Here is a 19,165-nt window from a genome sequence, read left to right as displayed (position 1 = left end):
TTGCACGAAGAGTAGTCTTATATACCGGTAGTAGGGAAGTACTGTATAGTAAGCTGGTGCTGTCAGACTTGCAGTATTTGAAACTATTTTTGTTGACAAGCCAGTAATCAGGAAAAGAATAACATCTGGCCTAACTACTCCCCCCCAAAAAAAAATTACTGGAGCATAGGTTTCTACTCCTTATGGTTGGAGTACAACATTCCTAAAGAGCTGAGGACCATCCCATAGCATATTTTGCTGTTCATACTCTCAATATATGATTCTCTTGCCATACCTGAAATTGTGGTAGCAAAAATGAAAGACTAGAAAGATGACCAACTGCAGTACATCTAGTGAGATTAAGGGAATCATAGAGAATCATAGGAAGAGAATAATAGGAGGGACTAGGAACTAATGGAACACACTGCAATGTGCAGGAAAAGCAATTAATCCTTGAGATGGCTGTCCCTCTTGTGATGTTCAATAAATGGACAAGATTTTTTTAATCTATAAGTGATAAGACTACAGTTGTTAAAAGGCAAACTTTTAAAAAAACTCCCAGAATTCCTGAGTCAGCATAGTCAGGTTGCCTACCCCTGCCCCAGGGCAACATGATGATGATGATGATAACTTTATTGTCACTTTGAATGTACACCAATTGGCATACATCAAAATGAAATTTCGTTGCATACAGCTCTCAAAGGGTCACCACCTCCGATATATACTCCTTGTTCGGGGCCCGCTCAAATTTCACATGGTCCATTTTAGTCTCTAGGGAGTGAACGATGGCAAACAGGACAGATGGAAATGGGGCTCCATGTGGATTAGCCCTCAAGTTAGCTTGTATTCTGACAACCTCGCCTTCTTTCCTTTTTCTGATCCTGACTCTTCCACCCTTTCCTTAAAGAGGCCTTGCTTCTTTTCACCCCTGGAGCACGCTGCTGCCGCCGCCACCAACTCCTCCGAAAGCCTCTCTCTCTTCCTCTGGGCCTGCTACTCCTTATGGTTGGAGTACAACATTCCTAAAGAGCTGAGGACCATCCCATAGCATATTTTGCTGTTCATACTCTCAATATATGATTCTCTTGCCATACCTGAAATTGTGGTAGCAAAAATGAAAGACTAGAAAGATGACCAACTGCAGTACATCCAGTGAGATTAAGGGAATCATAGAGAATCATAGGAAGAGAATAATAGGAGGGACTAGGAACTAATGCAACACACTGCAATGTGCAGGAAAAGCAATTAATCCTTGAGATGGCTGTCCCTCTTGTGATGTTCAATAAATGGACAAGATTTTTTTAATCTATAAGTGATAGACTACAGTTGTTAAAAGGCAAACTTTTAAAAAAAAACTCAAGCCAAATGGGAAACATGGCCAGATTTCCCTTGCAGCTATCTTATTTTTTCAGTGTTGGTTTCATGCACTTCCATTCTAAGTGGTAGAATCAGAACCATAATCAAACTTTATGCAGGAGAGACAATGCCAGCAGCAGCTTTGAAAGCACTGATTTTGGACCAGAAATTAAGAGTTCACTCCTCTGTAGATGAACTGTGTTTAAAAGATGTTATAGAAGAGGGACAAGTGTTACATGACAAGATTAAGACTGATCTGAATGCAGATTTAAAAATTGACAGGCTACAAGAATAATATGGAAAATTATAGTACACTGGATCTACAAAAAGAATCAGAATCAGAATAGAGCTGGAAAGGACCTTCAGGGTCTTCTAGTCCAGGGGTAGGCAACCTTGGCTCTTTTATGACTCATGGACTTCAACTCCCAGAATTCCTGAGCCAGCCATGCTGAGGGGAAAGGGAGAGGTTTCTATGCTGACTCATGCTGGCTCAGGAATTCTGGGAGTTGAAGTCCATGAGTCATAAAAGAGCCAAAGTTGCCTACCCCTGTTCTAGTCCAACTCCCTGCTTAAGCAGATGACTGATGTCTTAATAATTAAAAGGGATATACAAATAACAATTCAAGTGATCCAGATAATGTTTGGATATTTCAGATAACAAGAGGCTTGTTAAAGCTCTGAAATTTGTGAGTAGGGACAAAAGTAATCAAGTTCTAGGACACTATTTGAAGGGAAATTAAGATTGTTAAAAACAAATACAAAGTTTATTTATTTAAACTGTATCTTGTGATGAAGGGGGGAGTAATTTTTTTTTACATATTTCTTATTTTTCTATGTTTTCTGTACTTTTTAAATTTGTATTAAATTTTATTTTTGGAAAAAGGAAGTAGGCATTCTATTCTGTATTATTTAGATCACCATCTCAAAACTGTATACAATTCTGGAAATCACAATTTAAGGACAATTCAGACAAATTAGAATAGTTTTGTAGAAGGGAAACAAACAAAGAAAGAAAAGCAATGAGATTTGGATATGGCTTTATCAGCCTTCAAGCCTGGGACATAAGACAAGGATATCATGAAAGTTACCAGTTTCATAAATTTAAAGAATTCTAGCTACAATTAGATGCAGAATACTTTAGGGAGACTTTAAACCAAATTTGCACTTCAAATAAATTATGCAAAGAAAGTACAAATATGAATTGAGAAACAGTGCTATAAAAGATGCAAACATGTACCTTTTTTTTGCATCCTTGTTTTTTCCTGGGCTCTGTGAATGGCTCTTACCATTTATTAAGATTTTGATAAGTGTTTTGAGTCAAGTATGATGTGATACATTGGAAGATGTTCACAGAAGTATAAATTAAGTTGCAGGTTTGTCTGCTCCCTAAAAAGGATTTCTGATTATCATGTGGAAGGAAAACAATGCACCAAACGTCAAGAGTTGCATATATGTATGTAGCTCACAGGGATTTGGGGGATGGAAAGAGTATAAAAAGAAGAAAAAAATCTGTTCAAAAGCTTGGAGGTGGGGGGAGTTAGACATGCTTGCTTTTCCTACTTCTGTATCTCCCCATGAGCTTCCAGAATAGGTACAATATAGGTCTAAGACAAGACTACAGTAAATGACTTTTATTTTTTTAAAAATGAAATAACCGTGAACATATTAACAGGCCTGCAGGTGGCACTACAGTACAGCTGGATAGAAGGTAGATACAGTCCCAATGAACAGTAAAACAATGGAATCCATCAGTTCAATGGTGACAATTCTGAATACAACTCTATCAAAGCAGGAACATTTTACTGAAAATATTTCTGGACAAAGCTGATATTGAAAATTCTTTCTGGGAAGCATTAATCCCAATCTAAAACTGACAACTGGCATTTACCAGTTTAGGGAGAGATGTACAACACCTCCAAAACATAAAAGTTCTTTCCCCCCCTTTATATCTTTGTATTGGAAGTAAAATTATTTTTAGCTCTCTTCAGGCCAATTGTGCTATTGGGAATTATTTCTAAGAATAATTTCTGGAAAAGTTTTATTGAAAGGAAGACTAAACACAATGTGCCTTTCCTTGTAGTCCAGGAACTGTTGTGGTATTTCAAATTCTAAAAATATCTACTTTCATGAAATACTGTTTCACTACAAACCTAGTTTTTCACTAAATACACATTTTTTAAAAAAAAAATCCTGGAGCCCTCTGGGAAAATCAGTGGTTTCTCTCTGTGTTTCTGTATTTCTACAGTGTATAAAGAACTCTTAAAGGGAGCATGAAGAACAATTTCCTTTTTCCTTAGCTATGTCAGAGATAGATTTCGTGTTCATGTTCTTGTAGCCAGGATGCTGGCGTGTACACTCATTCAGAGCTAGCTATTTAGGTCTTCAATAAAATGTCCAACCTTGCATCGTCCTTTCTAACTTACTGGAAAGACTAATTAGGTATGAAAAAAGAGTCACACATTTTTCTATTCATCATATGCAGGAACACGACCTGGTTTCCATACAGTTTCAATTTGCAAAAGGCCACCACAAAGGGACTCGGCACCCTTCATTCTTCAGGAATTATGTATATTATTGTGACCATCTATTAGATATTCAAGACTGAGGCAGCATATAGGCAGTGGCTGGAAAGTGTAATGAATGCCATGGCATCTTTTAGTGAGAGGTTTCAGAGTCCTTCAGAGGCAGCCACGTGCATCCCCTATACTGTGAGCAAAAAACCAAAACAAAACAACTCCGGGGGGGAGGGGTTCTGGAACCATCCATTCCTAAGATCTAGCCAGTTTGGATTCATGAGCTTTCAGTGTGCCAACAGCATCTTTGACTGCATGATAGATAATGTTCTTCACCTGCAAAGAGAATGTAATGAATGAAAGTAATGAAGAATAGGAACATAAAGAAGTGTTTCCACCTGCCCCAAATTACTAATTACCAGGATTTATAGTGCAATTGCCTATAAAGTTTGAACACATATAAGGAAAGAGCATCAACTAAAGTGATGGAGCTACCAGGAGAAATCTTACGTAGAAATGATTAGCTGATTTCCTCATTAACGTTCATATGCAATTGTTTAATAATATTCTGCATATGCTAAGATCTTTGTAAAAGGCATGCTAAACAAGTTGAATTACTTTAATTTCCACACACACACACACACACACACACATATACGTGGAAATTGTGATGTTCAAAAACATTAATACACCAATACTAATGTAATTTTTAAAAAAATGTAATTCAAAAATTCCTATACTATTAGGAAATTAAAAACCTGCAACTTAAACCTTTAACCCCTGGCATTTCTGAGTAAGATTTTGCCACTCCATTCAGCTTGCAAGCATCAAACCTCTAGTTTACCACTGTGTCTATCTTAAGGGAACTAACGATGGATAGGAGTTTCTTCTCTATAACTTACTTAAATAAATATAGGACGTGTGAAGATCCAAGAATATTACATTTTTTAGGCCTCCAATAAGCTCTGTGCAAGTGTAAAACCTTTATCTTTTAATCAGAGAGACTATTATGAGAAGTCAACATACTGTATAAACTAGTCTGAAATAAACCTGAAACTGATATAACTATGTCTTAGAATTCACTTAGTTAATATGGCCACAAAATACCTTTTTCTATAAAATCTTTAAGTAGTACAATTTATTTTTTGCAAATGGTATTCCTCCCTTCTTACAGATATGATATTCATCAGAGATTTTACCAGAAGATTTGCAAACATTTACCTGCAGCTTATCCTCATGGTTTGTGTGAGTATTAGATAGGTGCCTGAATTCTTGGGTCAGACGGAAGCAGTGTTTCACATGTTCTGGCGATACAAAATCTTCTGCCACTTTAATGCAGCTATACAAATTATGAACCTGAATAAACAAGAAAAACAATTAGGGTAGTGTACAATCCATAACACTGAAAATCCAATATATTCACCATTGCATCTGGTGTAAAAAAAAACTAAATAGATGAATACTACTTTGAAGTTCTTATGGACAATTTATGATACTCATGGGAAAATATATTAAAAGACCTTACTGCAATCCTAGACTTACAAACACAACTGGAACCAGAATCTCAGTTGTTGAACGCAGTCATTAGGCAAGACATCACATGGCCACTTCGCTCAATTATTGCAATCCTGGAACTCCTGGTTGTGCTTGTTAAGCAATCTCATGAGTTGATACTTGCCTCTCCATTCTGGGGCTAAAAATCCTCCATGGCTGAAAATCCTGCTTGGATTTCAGCACAGACCTTTTGCAGCCGGCTCAGTTTGCAACCTTCCCTTGCCAGCTTCCCACTGACTTTCTGGGGAAGCCATCAGGGAAGATTGCAAATGGCAATCACATGATAGTGGGGTGCTTGGCAACTGATTGTTAAGTGTGAACAGGGTGCCAAGCACTCAGACTGCAATTACATACATGGGTGCCACAATGTCCATAACTTCAGTCACAGGTCATAAGTCCATTCATCATCATGCTAACTTTGAACAGTCGCTGAATGAATGGTCAAAAGTCAAGAACTGTGTTTTAATTACTGGATGCACACAGTTCTCACTTAACCCTAATTGGGACCAAAATTTCCATAGTTAAGCAAAGCAGTCCATAGGCAAAATATCAAGTGACTGTGTTGCTTAGGGATGGCAGTTCCAGTAGTCCTAATAGCGGTCATTAGATGAGGACTATGTGCTGTCATCAGGTAAGCACTTCATGCTTCTCCTGCCCGGTGGAAAAATTCCATCTCCATCCTGCTGCCTCCTCCCCAGCCAGGCCTCATGTGCTCCCTTCAGTAGATGAGGTTCACTGCCCTCGCCTCTGCTTCAATTTCCCCATCTGTCTAACTCACCCCTATCTATTTCTGTCCTCGTGATTGCTGCCTAGACCCTACTGCTGCCACCTACCCTGCCGCCCTTGGTTGACATTCGTTGTCTTCTTGCTTCTTGGGATCCAGAGTAGCCCCAGAACACGTGTGGTGAATGGGGCAGGGTGGTGGGGACCTGTCTGCCAAAAGAGCTCCCTGGGCCAAACTGGCGGCGGATATAAGGGGGAAGCTCCCTGAGTGAAGGGCTGACTGTTAGGCAAGGTGGCAAAGCTTTGCGAGGACTTGCACAGTGTCAATTGCTGCCACCTTTCCCCGGGGAGCTGCTCATCCGCACCTGCACCATGCCTGCTCTGCTGGCCCATTCAGCTGCCTACTCCCTGGCTGGCCTTGCAACTCCCTTCTGCAGATGAGTTTCCACTGCACTTGGGAGTGGGCTGTACCGTTGTCTGGTATATGGATCTCGGGCCAGCAGCAGCAGAAGGCAAACAAAAGGTCAGTGGAACCATGGGGATGGCAGAGGAGGCACTGGAGGTGAACGCAGGGCAGTCAAAAGAGTAGAAAAGGAGAGGAGATAAATGTGGATGGGTTGCCAAGTGCCAAATTTTGTTCGCATATTCATGAAGGTCCCATAGGTGTAATTTTTTTAAAAAACCCAGTGTCCTGCAGGGTGGTCCAAAATTCCACTCACCTGATGTGGAGCCCCTGCAGGAATAAATACAGCATCTCCCAGGAACTGCACGATTGCCCAACCTTGAACTCCATATTCTTCGTACAGACGCTTACGAAGGGTCTGGTCCAGATACCAGCTTTGGTCATGGATTGGATCATGATCAGGGGGATTTTCTTGCCCCTGTTCTTCACCAACCTAGTGCAAATGTATTGGAATTCAATTATTCTAGATCTACTGGATAGCTGAAGAAATACCTCCTACTTACAATTACTTCATTACTGGAATATTAGCATTGTTTAAACAGTTCTATGGCAACGGCGACTGTGGCTTGGGGATGGGGGAGATCTGATTTTCACAACTAAAATTGCTGGCTGTATGACCAGACATCAATATTAGTTTTGTAAAGGTAAATCTAAGAGTTAGGTAAATCTCAGAAGTTTAAAATAAATTATTGGGAAAAGCAAAACCTATAGTAAATTCTCTATGTGTAATCCCTTACCTTCCGAAGAAGCTCCCTGATTTTTTCAGCATCCTTAGCAGCATAAATGTGCCACAGTGCCCCTGGCTTCTCCTTTGCTTCATGGATTCGTTGTTTTGTAACATCATCAGCATCTCCTTCATCTATGGTTTTCAACACTTCTGAAATCCAATTCAATATGTAGCTTTTTACTACAATGTGCAAGAAATAAGCAATTTTGGTAATAGCATAAGCGAGTCCCAGGAAAAAGCAGTAATTGTATTTCCTTCTGATAACAGAACACCAATTACCTCATGTGCAACTTGATTTGTCTTGAAGAGAATGTATTTTTTATAAGATCAAGAGCCTGCCGGGCTATCTATCCCAGGGGGAAAAAAACTCAGAAAACCATTCTTGTTCAGGTGAGATATGTATGGTTAGGGTATCCTGTTCATGGGTTGCCTCGCTCAGTTAGAACAGCACAGACACGTTTTACTTTTCATAATGTTCCTCATGATACCTGGACAGGTATCAGCAGAGACATTGCTTTAAGAGAAGTTGATACACCTATACAAAACTAAAATTCTCTCATGACTAGATATTTGTTTGTTCCTCCCATTGTTCCTCTGATGGTTTTTGTTCACAAATATTATAACTGGAAAGGGCAGCATAGAGGAACAAACAAAAACAAAAACAAACAGAAATTCAAGTTATTCCCTGGGAAAAAAAATCAGCTTGGAAGAAAGCTTACCATCATCGTGGGCACCATCTCCAATAGGGATTCCAACATATACCATAACATTAACTGCATCTGATACATCTAAATGTAAATTAGTTGTACCAACTCTTCGGTCTTCTGCCGTTATTAATCCTATGAACAACGCAACAAGGAAAAGAAGACTTAAATAATCTTTATCCTACTGGTATCAGTATTTTTATTTGTGCATAGCACCCTTGCTTAACTCAATTCCCTATTATGGAATAACAACTGTGGGGAATCTGTATTTATGCAAGAGTTATCCCGACAATCAAGGGATAAGACTACCCAAAATGACATGTAGTTGCTGATGTGCCTGGAGGCAAAACAAAAGAAAGTTTGAAGCTGAAAACATGCACATCATTGCAATGTGGAATGTCACAGCCATGAACCTTGATACAATCAGAGTTGAAATACCAAGATAGAAAACTGATATTCTGGAAATGTGCAAAATGAAATGGGTCTGGAATGGATCACTTCCCATTAAGAGTGCATAGAATCTTCCTACTGCTGACAAAAAAAATCACAGAAGAAATAAAATAACTATCGTTATTAACCAAAGAATGTCACTGCTTGAATATAATCCAAAATGGCAGATTTCAACTAATATTAAATTAGCACGCCAACTAATATTAAACTGATCCAAATCTACACTCCAAGTCTACATTGCAGAGGAAAATGAACAATTATTTGGCCAACTTGCAATGTCTTGTCAACATCGCCAAAAAAAGATCTCATGTTAATTATAGGAGACTAGAATACTAACACTGGAAATAAAATAGCTTTTGGAATAAAGGAAAAAAATGGTCCTAGAATAAGAAATGAAGCAGAAAAGAGTGCTGTCAAATCTCTCTCTCTCTCTCTCAACCACTGTAAGTGGACATTACCAGATGGCAACACAAAAAACAAATTGATTATATACACAGCAAGCAAAGATTGATGAAACTCTATTTAGTGAGCAAAAACAAGATTTGCTGCTGACTGCAGGACAAATCACCATTATTTGCAAAAATCAAACTAAGAGAAACAAATAAAGCTATCAGATTAACAAGAACTCAGCAATTCTTCACATGATAATATGGCAAAGGTAAAAAAATACATTTAATGAATTAACTTTGATAAATAGAATGCCTAGAGAATTCTAGACTGAAATTTGTGATATCATTAAAGATGAAGCAAACAACAATATCCCCAAAAGCAAAAGAAGGCAAACTATCGGACATGCTAAAAATTACTGAATAAAAGGCAGAGCACAGAAGTTAAGAGGAATATTTGCCCTACTAAACATTTCCAAATAATAGCAGATTGAGACAAGTTGTAATAAGCAAGACAAAGAAATTGAGGCTAATCATTAAACTGAAAGGACCACGGAATTAATTTAAGAAAATTACAAAAATCAATAGATCTTCTGATGCAAAGATGATCATAAAAATGACAAAAAGGCAAAAAAATATATAAAGAAGATATTGTATAAATATGCAATAGAAATACACAAAACAGATCCGCCAAAACGACATGTTTAAATATATGATCGCTGAACGTTCTGGGAAATAGATGAGTCCTAAAAATATTGCTAAAAATAAAGTTGCAGAAGTTGATGAAACATCAGCAGAATTGTTTAAAATCTTACCAGATGATTCAGTTGAAAAGTACAGTACATACAGTTTGTAAGCATGTACAGAAAACATGACAATGGTTAAAGGACTAAAAAAAGATAGATTCAAATTGTAAATATCAAAAAAGTCATCCTAGATAATGGTCAAGCTACAGAATAATTGAACGCATTTCATATCTTTGGAAGATAATGCTCAAGACTCTGCAATCTAGACTTCAACATACTATAAACAAGAACTACCTGATGTACAAACTGAATTCGGAAAAGCCAGGGGCATCTGAGATCACATTGCTAACATCCACTGAATAATGCAAAAGGTAAGTTCCAAAAATATATCTATTTTTGCTTCATTGATTATACAAAGGCTTTTGATTATGTAGATCTTAAATGTTTAAAGGTAAAGGTAAAGGTTTCCCTGCACTTGCGTGCTAGTCGTTTCAAAGCCGAAGAGCCAGCGCTTGTCCGAGGACGTCTCCGTGGTCATGTGGCCGGCATGACTAGACGCCAAAGGTGCACGGAACGCTGTTACCTTCCCACTGTAGTGGTCCCTATTTTTCTACTTGCATTTTTACGTGCTTTCGAACTGCTAGGTTGGCAGAAGCTAGGATGAGTAACAGGCGCTCACTCTGTTACGCGGCACTCGGGATTCGACCTGCCAAACTGCCGACCATCTTAAAGACCTTAAAAACATGATGTACTGGGCCATCTCACCTGCCTAATGAAAGAATTTATAGGAATTCTTTTATAGGAAGCAACAGTTGAAATGGAAAATGAAGCAAATAAATAGTTCAACATTGGGAAAGGAATGCACCAATGTTTTATACTATCACCTTATATTTAACTTGGAGAAGAAAAAGTTGGAATTAAAACTGCTGGGAGAAACACTGATAATCTCAGGTATCTCATGGAAGAGAGGAACATGTAAGAAATCTCTTACTAAAGGTGAAAGAAAAAGTGCAGAGGTTAGTCGGGCTCTCATTATTAAAACATCTAAGATTATGACAGCACCTAGTGTCAATTCAATGCAAACAAGAGAAGAAGCCGAAGTAGTAACAGGCTTTGCTTTCCTAAGGCTTAAAAATTCGAAGAATGGTGACAATAGCCACAAAATAGACAGATGTTTAGGACAAAAACTCTTGACAGATGTAGCCAAAATATTCAACTGCAGAGACAATATACTGACCACTAAGTTTACATATTGTGACGGCTATGGTTTTCCCCATTGCAGAATATGACTGTGAAAGGTTAAATGAAGAAAAACTGGTATCACTGAAATGTGATGTTGGGAAAAAATGTTGATCTTAGAAATGAAGAAATTGGTATGGAACAATTATATTATTTGTGTCAGTTATGCTAATTATATAAATGTATGCAAATGCTCCCCTTCATGGATTACTGCCTTGTCGTGGCGAAGGGGCTTGCGTAATTCAATGAAGCTATGAGCTATGCCGTGCAGGGCCACCCAAGACGGACAGGTCATAGCAGAGAGTTCTGACAAAACGTGATCCACTGGAGAAGGAAATGGCAACCCACTCCAGTATCTTTGCCATGAAAACCCCATGGACAGTACCAAAAGGCAAAACGATATGACGCTGGAAGATGAGCCCCTCAGGTCAGAAGGCGTCCAATATGCTACTGGGGAAGAGCAGAGGGCTAGTACTAGTAGCGCCAGAAAGAATGAAGCGACTGGGCCAAAGCCGAAAGGACGCTCAGCTGTGGATGTGTCTGGTGGTGAAAGGAAAGTCCAATGCTGTAAAGATTTTTTCTCCATAGGAACCTGGAATGTAAGATCCATGAATCAAGGAAAGCTGGACGTGGTCAAACAAGAGATGACAAGACTGAACATTGACATCTTAGGTATCAGCGAACTAAAATGGACAGGAATGGGTGAATTTAATTCAGATGACCATCAGGTATACTACTGTGGGCAAGAATCCTTCAGAAGAAATGGAGTAGCCTTCATAGTCAATAAAAGAGTAGGAAAAGCAATACTGGGATACAATCCTCAAAATGACAGAATGATCTCAGTTCGAATCCAAGGCAAACCATTCAATATCACAGTAGTCCAAGTCTATGCCCCAACCACCAGTGCTGAAGAGGATGAAATTGACCAGTTCTATGAAGCACTACAGCACCTTATAGAACTAACACCAAAAAATGATGTTCTTATCATCATGGGGGATTGGAATGCTAAAGTAGGAAGCCAAAAGATAACTGGAATAACAGGCAAGTTTGGCCTTGGAGTGCAAAATGAAGCAGGGCACAGGCTGATAGAATTCTGTCAAGAGAATGCGATGGTCATAGCAAACACTCTTTTCCAACAACCCAAGAGACGGCTCTACACATGGACATCACCAGATGGTCAACACAGAAATCAGATTGACTATATGCTCTGCAGCCAAAGATGGAGAAGCTCTATAGAGTCAGTAAAAACAAGACCAGGAGCTGACTGTGGCTCAGACCATGAGCTTCTCCTTGCAAAGTTTAGGCTTAAACTGAAGAAAGTAGGGAAAAGCACTAGGCCACTCAGGTATGAATTAAATCATATCCCTGTTGAATATACAGTAGAGGTGACAAATAGATTTAAGGAATTAGATCTGATAGACAGAGTGCCTGAAGAACTATGGACAGAGGTTCGCGACATTGTACAAGAGGTAGCAACCAAAACCGTCCCAAAGAAAAAGAAATGCAAGAAAGCAAAATGGCTGTCTGAGGAAGCTTTGCAAATAGCTGAGGAAAGGAGGGAAGCGAAAGGCAAGGGAGAAAAAGAAAGATACGCCCAATTGAATGCAGAATTCCAGAGAATAGCTAGAAGAGATAAGAATGCCTTCTTAAATGAACAGTGCAAAGAAATAGAAGAAAACAATAGAATAGGGAGGACCAGAGATCTTTTCAAGAAAATTGGAGAAATGAAGGGCACGTTTAATGCAAAAATGGGCATGATAAAGGACCAAAATGGCAGGGACCTAACAGAGGCAGAAGAGATTAAGAAGAGGTGGCAAAATTACACAGAAGAACTATACAAGAATGAGCTTAACGTCCCTGATAATCACAATGAGGTGGTCACTGACCTCGAGCCAGACATCCTAGAATGTGAAGTGAAGTGGGCCTTAGAAAAACTGAGCAACAACAAAGCTAGTGGAAGTGACAGTATTCCAGCTGAGCTATTCAAAATCTTAAAAGACAATGCAGTAAAAGTGCTACACTCAATTTGCCAGCAAATTTGGAAAACTCAACAGTGGCCACAGGATTGGAAAAGATCAGTTTACATTCCAATTCCAAAGAAAGGCAGTGCCAAAGAATGTTCAAACTATCGCACCATTGCACTCATTTCTCATGCTAGTAAAGTCATGCTTAAAATCCTACAAGCTAGACTTCAGCAGTATGTGGATCGAGAACTACCAGAAGTACAGGCAGGATTTCGAAGAGGCAGAGGAACTAGAGATCAAATTGCCAACATACGCTGGATCATGGAGAAAGCTAGGGAGTTCCAGAAAAACATCTACTTCTGCTTCATTGACTATGCTAAAGCCTTTGATTGTGTGGATCACAACAAACTGTGGCAAGTTCTTAAAGAGATGGGAGTACCAGACCATCTTATTTGTCTCTTGAGAAACCTATATGCGGGTCAAGAAGCAACAGTGAGAACTGGACACGGAACCACTGATTGGTTCAAAATTGGGAAAGGAGTCCGGCAAGGCTGTATACTGTCGCCCTGCCTATTTAACTTATATGCAGAGCACATCATGAGAAAGGCAGGGCTAGATGAATCAAAAGTTGGAATTAAGATTGCCGGAAGAAATATCAACAACCTAAGATACGCAGATGATACCACTCTAATGGCAGAAAGTGAAGAAGAACTAAAGAGCCTCTTGTTGCAGGTGAAGAAGGAGAGTGCAAAACTTGGGTTGAAACTTAACATTAAGAAAACCAAGATCATGGCATCTGGCCCTCTCAATTCCTGGCAAATAGATGGGGAAGAAATGGAGGTAGTGACAGATTTTATTTTCCTGGGCTCCAAGATCACTGCAGACGGGGACTGTAGCCAAGAAATTAAAAGACGCTTGCTCCTGGGGAGGAAAGCCATGGCAAATCTAGACAGCACACTAAAAAGCAGAGACATCACCCTGTCAACAAAAGTGCGTATAGTCAAGGCTATGGTCTTCCCAGTTGCAATGTATGGCAGTGAAAGTTGGACCATAAGAAAGGCTGAGCGCCAAAGAATTGAGGCCTTTGAACTGTGGTGCTGGAGAAGACTCCTGCGAGTCCCTTGGACTGCAAGGCGATCAAACCGGTCAGTCCTAGAGGAGATCAATCCTGACTGCTCTTTAGAAGGCCAGATCCTGAAGCTAAAACTCAAATACTTTGGCCACCTAATGAGAAGGAAGGACTCACTGGAGAAGAGCCTAATGCTGGGAAAGATCGAGGGCAATAGAAGAAGGGGACGACAGAGAATGAGGTGGCTGGATGGAGTCACTGAAGCAGTAGGCGCGAGCTTAAATGGACTCCAGAAGATGGTAGAGGACAGGAAGGCCTGGAGGAATGTTGTCCATAGGGTCGCGATGGGTCGGACACGACTTCGCAGCTAACAACAACATGCAAATGCTATGAATTATTTAATAATGTCTTTGTCAAAACACCTAAACCACAGTGAAAATTTGGCAGATGAAACAGCTTTTTGGATATTAGAAGATACCAGAATCTAATATACAAAATAACAAGCTTATCATACTTCAGTTTGAAAGCTATGGGTTCTTAACAAATTTCTTTAACTAGTACTCATGTTTTCATTCTTGAATTAAATTAATTTTTTATCTTAAAAAAATAAATTCTGAACAAATGTGTCTCTCAAATTTTTTTGCTTATTTATTCGTAGACATATCTCACTGCAAATATTTTCACTTTGGGGACTATTAATAAGCATCAAAACACAGCTTTCAAATTACACACCATATGCATTGTACATTTTGGGGCCTAGATCAGGTCGCACAAAGTAACTTGGCAACCTAGATGCCAGATTCAGTCTTCCATCTCTTTTAGTATATTCTGGAAGAGGAAGATTCTCCATTAAATCTTCAAACCTGAAATAGGCAAATATCATATTAGATACAAGCATATAAAAAAATCAATAATAAATACCCAAATAAGCAACCTTTGTCTTCAGTCATCCCAACAGAAGGAACTTACCTTGTAGGCATCATATCCCTAAAATCCTCTCCTGGAGGCCAATCTTTTAACTTCAGTACCATAGGCTGCCCATCGTCTGCCCTTAGTCGTTCTGCAAAGTAGTAAATTACATGCAGTTTATGAGTTCTGTTCTCACTTTTTTAATGGAGGAAGTACAAGAGTGACAACTTAGATTTGCAACTGTACAGCTGAAGTAACAACTCAGAAAAATATTAGATTCAAAACAATTTAGTGTTTATTGATTAGTTTATACTGGGCAAGCCAAATCTTGTTCTTGTGCCCATGTGCCCTTGATATAATATCTTGCTCTTGTGCCCATGATATAATATTTTGTATCGTGCACAGCATATGATGGCAGGATGTATGTTCATCTAAATGCTGCCTGAAGTTGATGAAAAACACTGTCTGATGGTTATATTTGAATAATCATAAATTAGTGTGATTACCTTTATGCAGGGACTGTGAGAAATACAATGCATGTAAGATCTGGTATTGGACCCAATGACAAAATGTTACAAAAATTGAATACATACTTATACAAAAAATCTAATTATTACCACAAATCAAATAAACTTTTTCAACATCTAAAATGTAAAGAAGGATATTAACATAAAAGAGCAGGTAAGGTGAGGTTTTGTAGTATTAACAAAAATCAATTAGGGAAGCTCCATTGGTACAATAATTTGTTCTGTGCAAATATACTTTTAAAAAAAAGCTAAACTGAGAAAATCAGCATTTTTTTTCTTAACTGTAGAAATTCACAAAAGAGAATGGAAGTCAGAACATGATCTCATCTATCAGACTCCACTTACTAGAAATGATTTCGAAGCCATCCCAGAAGTCGCGCACTTTAACATCTGAGATTATGGCACAATTTCTACAATTGACCAGATCTACATCCTGATCTCCAAATTCTTGGCTAAATGCATCTGGTTTCCAGAGTTCAGGCTTCAGTTTCTTATGAACACCAGAAACTAGAACAGGCTGCAAAAGGATAAATAAACTATATAAGAAATTATTCTAATGTAAGATTTCTTTAAAAGATAGCTGGAAATGAATAAATGTACATAATAAAAATAAACCAGTAAAAGTCACTGAAACAAAACAAAACAAAACAAAAAAAGAGTGAAAAAGAAAAATAATCATCATGAAGGACAGCTTTAAGTAATAATAAAAAACCAGTTAACGTAACTGCTCAGTTTCTGTTTATCTTTTTTTTTACTCAAATGAAGAGTTGTGCATATTTACAAAACTAAGCCAGTTAATTTTCTATGTTAAGAACCGCTACTGCTTAGCTTACAATTAACGAAAGTACATATTTACCTGCATAATTTAATTAAAAAGTAAAATTATTAATTTTACATGTTTTTTCAACTCCTTTTAATAATGGTGAAGCTATGGATTTTAGATATCTTGACTGCTAGGGATCCTGAATAGTCTCAATTTCTGGCAGTTTACCAGGCATTGTGCACATGGCATTTTCTAATTATGGTTTGACTTTAACCAAGGACTTGACGTCTTAAGATATCATATTCTGTTCAGATTCAAATTTCCGTGTTTTTACTGTGTATTTGCTAATAACAGTATTTTCACAGCAGTTAGTTTGCCTTAAGGATAATACATACATTTTTATCATAGAAAAGATGATCCTTTTTTTTTACATTTACCTGTCCTTGTTTCCAACATTCTCTGAAGATCTTCCAGTTGTTCTTGTTGCTGGGGTCATGAAGACACAAAAGTCTTCCATCACAAAGCCAAGAATGAGAAGTATGTGGGTCCAGCACATTTAATCCCATTACCATTTCTTTTACTTCTTTATGAGTATCAGCTACACTGCTTGCTCGCTTGGCTGCATCAGACATTTTCTTATTTTCCACCACTGATGCAATTATATGATCAAGGAAGTTTGGCAAACTGGCTTTACTCTTGGCCCCCTAGAAAACAGAATTCACACAACAACCTAAGCACTCTGCTAAATTAAGGAGTATATCTTCGCCTGTGCCTTGGATCTTTCAGCCAAATAAGCACTTACAGAAAAATGAACGGCTGGCAGAAAGGAAAAACCCTAAACCCTCAGATATGTTAATTACATTCTCTAATAGTACAAATGAATATACTAATAGGTTTCACTGTTCAATAAAGTTAAACCTATTTATCATCTATGAACTTAAAAATATATCCATATTGCAAGACTGCAGGTTCATGAAACTCAGTGTAATGTCTTTAAGGGAGCACCCAATACATTTATGTTTCTGTTGAGCTGAAGGGACCAAAACATTACTGCATTCAAGCTATGCTCTATAAATGGGCCTGCCTGGTCCAATGGGACTGCACTGGAGGAGGGGCAGAGGTAAGCTGAAGGAACGACAACCCTTCTAGCACTCATCTCATAGCAACTCTCATAGGGTTCCACCCACTGTGGTCCAATGTCTATTTCAATTAACTTTATTCTCTCGTATTGTTTTATTTCATGGTATTCTCCCCTTCCTATTATCAAATCTTCTAGTTCTAACGTCTCATTCCTTTCAGCTAGATAAGCACTTTTTAATCTACCTAACTATACAATTAAGGAAAAAGAAAAAGTGTTCCCTTACTGTGGAAGTTCCAGAAAAAACAGGAGGGAAAGGAATCCCTGTGTCGAGTGAGGTCTGAGGCAGCTTTCCGGGCCCAGAGTTAAGCAAATCACGAAGACTGGAACCTTCTGTCTTGTTGCTTGAGGCAACTGGACCCAGCAAGAGACTATTAAAAAGCTTTGGAGTTAAAGGTGAGGCTTTTGTGTTGGAGTTAAAGGAATCCAAACCAAAAGGTGATGGAGATTCTTTATTGAGTACTGATCTCAAAGAACCTGCTTCTGAAAAACCGTGAAGGACAGCATATAAAAGAAAGAACAATTTTAAAAACAGAAGTACTTTAATAGTAGTATAATAAAGCTTGGCTACAATTACTCACTAAAAATGCAAGAATAGCATTAACAGAATAGGGTCCAGTGTTAAAATCTGTCAAGATCCTTCTGTATCTTGAACCTATCATTTGGAGTACAGGTAGTCCTCGAGTTACGAGTGTAATGGAACCTGCCCATTCCATTCGTAACTCGAAAACTCGTAGAGTGAATCTCGTACCTTGAATGAGATCACTCCCTTGCTTGTTAAGGCGCATGTGGCTCGTTAAGTCAACATGAGGTATCTATATCAGGGTGGGGAAGGCCATGGAGGGCCTAGTGATGGAACAGGCCCCCAAGGCCTCCCCAACCCACTAAGATACCTCATACTTCCCCCTCACTTCCTGCTGCGCCGGATTCACCTGGAAAAGGTCTGCCTCCTCTCTGCCGCAGTTCCTGCTGCCGCCCGGATCTAAGGCCAGGGGACACTTCCATGGCCCCCCCCCCACGGCCCGATCTGGGCCCCGGAGGCCTTTTCCAGGCTGCTGCCACCGGGAAACAGGCCGCCATAGAGCTACATAAGTATCCCCTGGCTTCAGATCTGGGCGGCAGCGGCCTGGAAAAGGCTCCGGAGACCAGATTGGGACATGGGAATGGCACGGACGCATCCCCCAGCCTCAGGTTCGGGCAGCAGTGGCCTGGAAAAGGCCTCTGATGTCCCGAACCAGCCTCTGGAGGCACATGAAAGCATCCACCAGCTTCAGTTCCGTTCTCTGTTGCAGAGAACAACGGTCTAAAGTACCATGAGATCACGTGAGATCAGTAGCGTAAGATCTCACCCCACTGATCTCACGTGATCTTGTGTTACTTTAGGCCTCTATTCTCTCTGAACGCACCGAAAGCCTGGAGCAGCCAAGAAAGCAAAGGATCTCGATCTTTGAAGGGTGAGTATTGAAGGCCTGGTGCCTAGGGAGACCCAGGCAGGGGCAGGGAGGGAGGGAATAACCTGGGTGAATGTTGCAGTGCCACTGCGGTCGCTCGTAAAGGTGAACGACTGCCGTGGTGCGGCAACATTCATGTTTTTGGGACTTGCTTGTAAGCACTAGGGGGCGCTCATCACGTAACTTTGAACGAGCGTTAAGTGAACACTCATAACTTGGAGATTATCTGTACTGTAGCAAAATATACTCCTTTTTTCTGGAGGCTGAGAAGACTGATAGAGCAGTAGTTAGCCTGAAGATTCTAGTTACCCTTTCTTTGAAATTAATTACTGATAAACAAGTAGTCAATTTTTAGAAAAGTAATTTCTCGTCATCTGCAAATTATACAGAATAAAGATGCCAAACATCAGAAAATGTTCGAAGAGTGAACACACAGTGTCTGAATACCTAAATTATGCTAAACACACAAATATATACAAAAAAACCCCCAAAGAAATTATTTAA

At 39.2% G+C, this 19,165-nt stretch overlaps 1 protein-coding gene across 9 annotated transcripts in view; it reads right to left on the bottom strand.

Moving 5' to 3' along the window:
* Positions 1-2,951: 2,951 nt before the first annotated feature.
* KDM3B (lysine demethylase 3B) overlaps positions 2,952-19,165 on the bottom strand; it is a 49,773-nt gene continuing 33,559 nt past the window's right edge. For 5 of the 9 annotated variants that reach the window (XM_081321489.1, XM_081321491.1, XM_081321490.1 and 2 more), the window contains 10 exons: positions 17,437-17,693; positions 16,510-16,776; positions 15,655-15,826; positions 14,843-14,933; positions 14,606-14,736; positions 8,035-8,154; positions 7,326-7,495; positions 6,845-7,021; positions 5,070-5,204; positions 2,952-4,184 (listed from right to left, as the gene is read on the bottom strand). In XM_081321489.1, coding sequence (XP_081177615.1) covers positions 4,104-4,184; positions 5,070-5,204; positions 6,845-7,021; positions 7,326-7,495; positions 8,035-8,154; positions 14,606-14,736; positions 14,843-14,933; positions 15,655-15,826; positions 16,510-16,776; positions 17,437-17,693 — 1,601 coding nt within the window. In that variant the 3' untranslated portion in view covers positions 2,952-4,103. The remainder of the gene's footprint in view (positions 4,185-5,069; positions 5,205-6,844; positions 7,022-7,325; positions 7,496-8,034; positions 8,155-14,605; positions 14,737-14,842; positions 14,934-15,654; positions 15,827-16,509; positions 16,777-17,436; positions 17,694-19,165) is intronic. The other 4 variants (XM_081321494.1, XM_081321495.1, XM_081321496.1 and 1 more) reach the window with 2 other exon arrangements.

This window comes from Vipera berus, assembly GCF_964194415.1.
Source record: "Vipera berus genome assembly, chromosome: 2".
Taxonomy (NCBI): domain Eukaryota; kingdom Metazoa; phylum Chordata; class Lepidosauria; order Squamata; family Viperidae; genus Vipera; species Vipera berus.
This window is presented reverse-complemented; position numbering and strand designations above follow the sequence as displayed.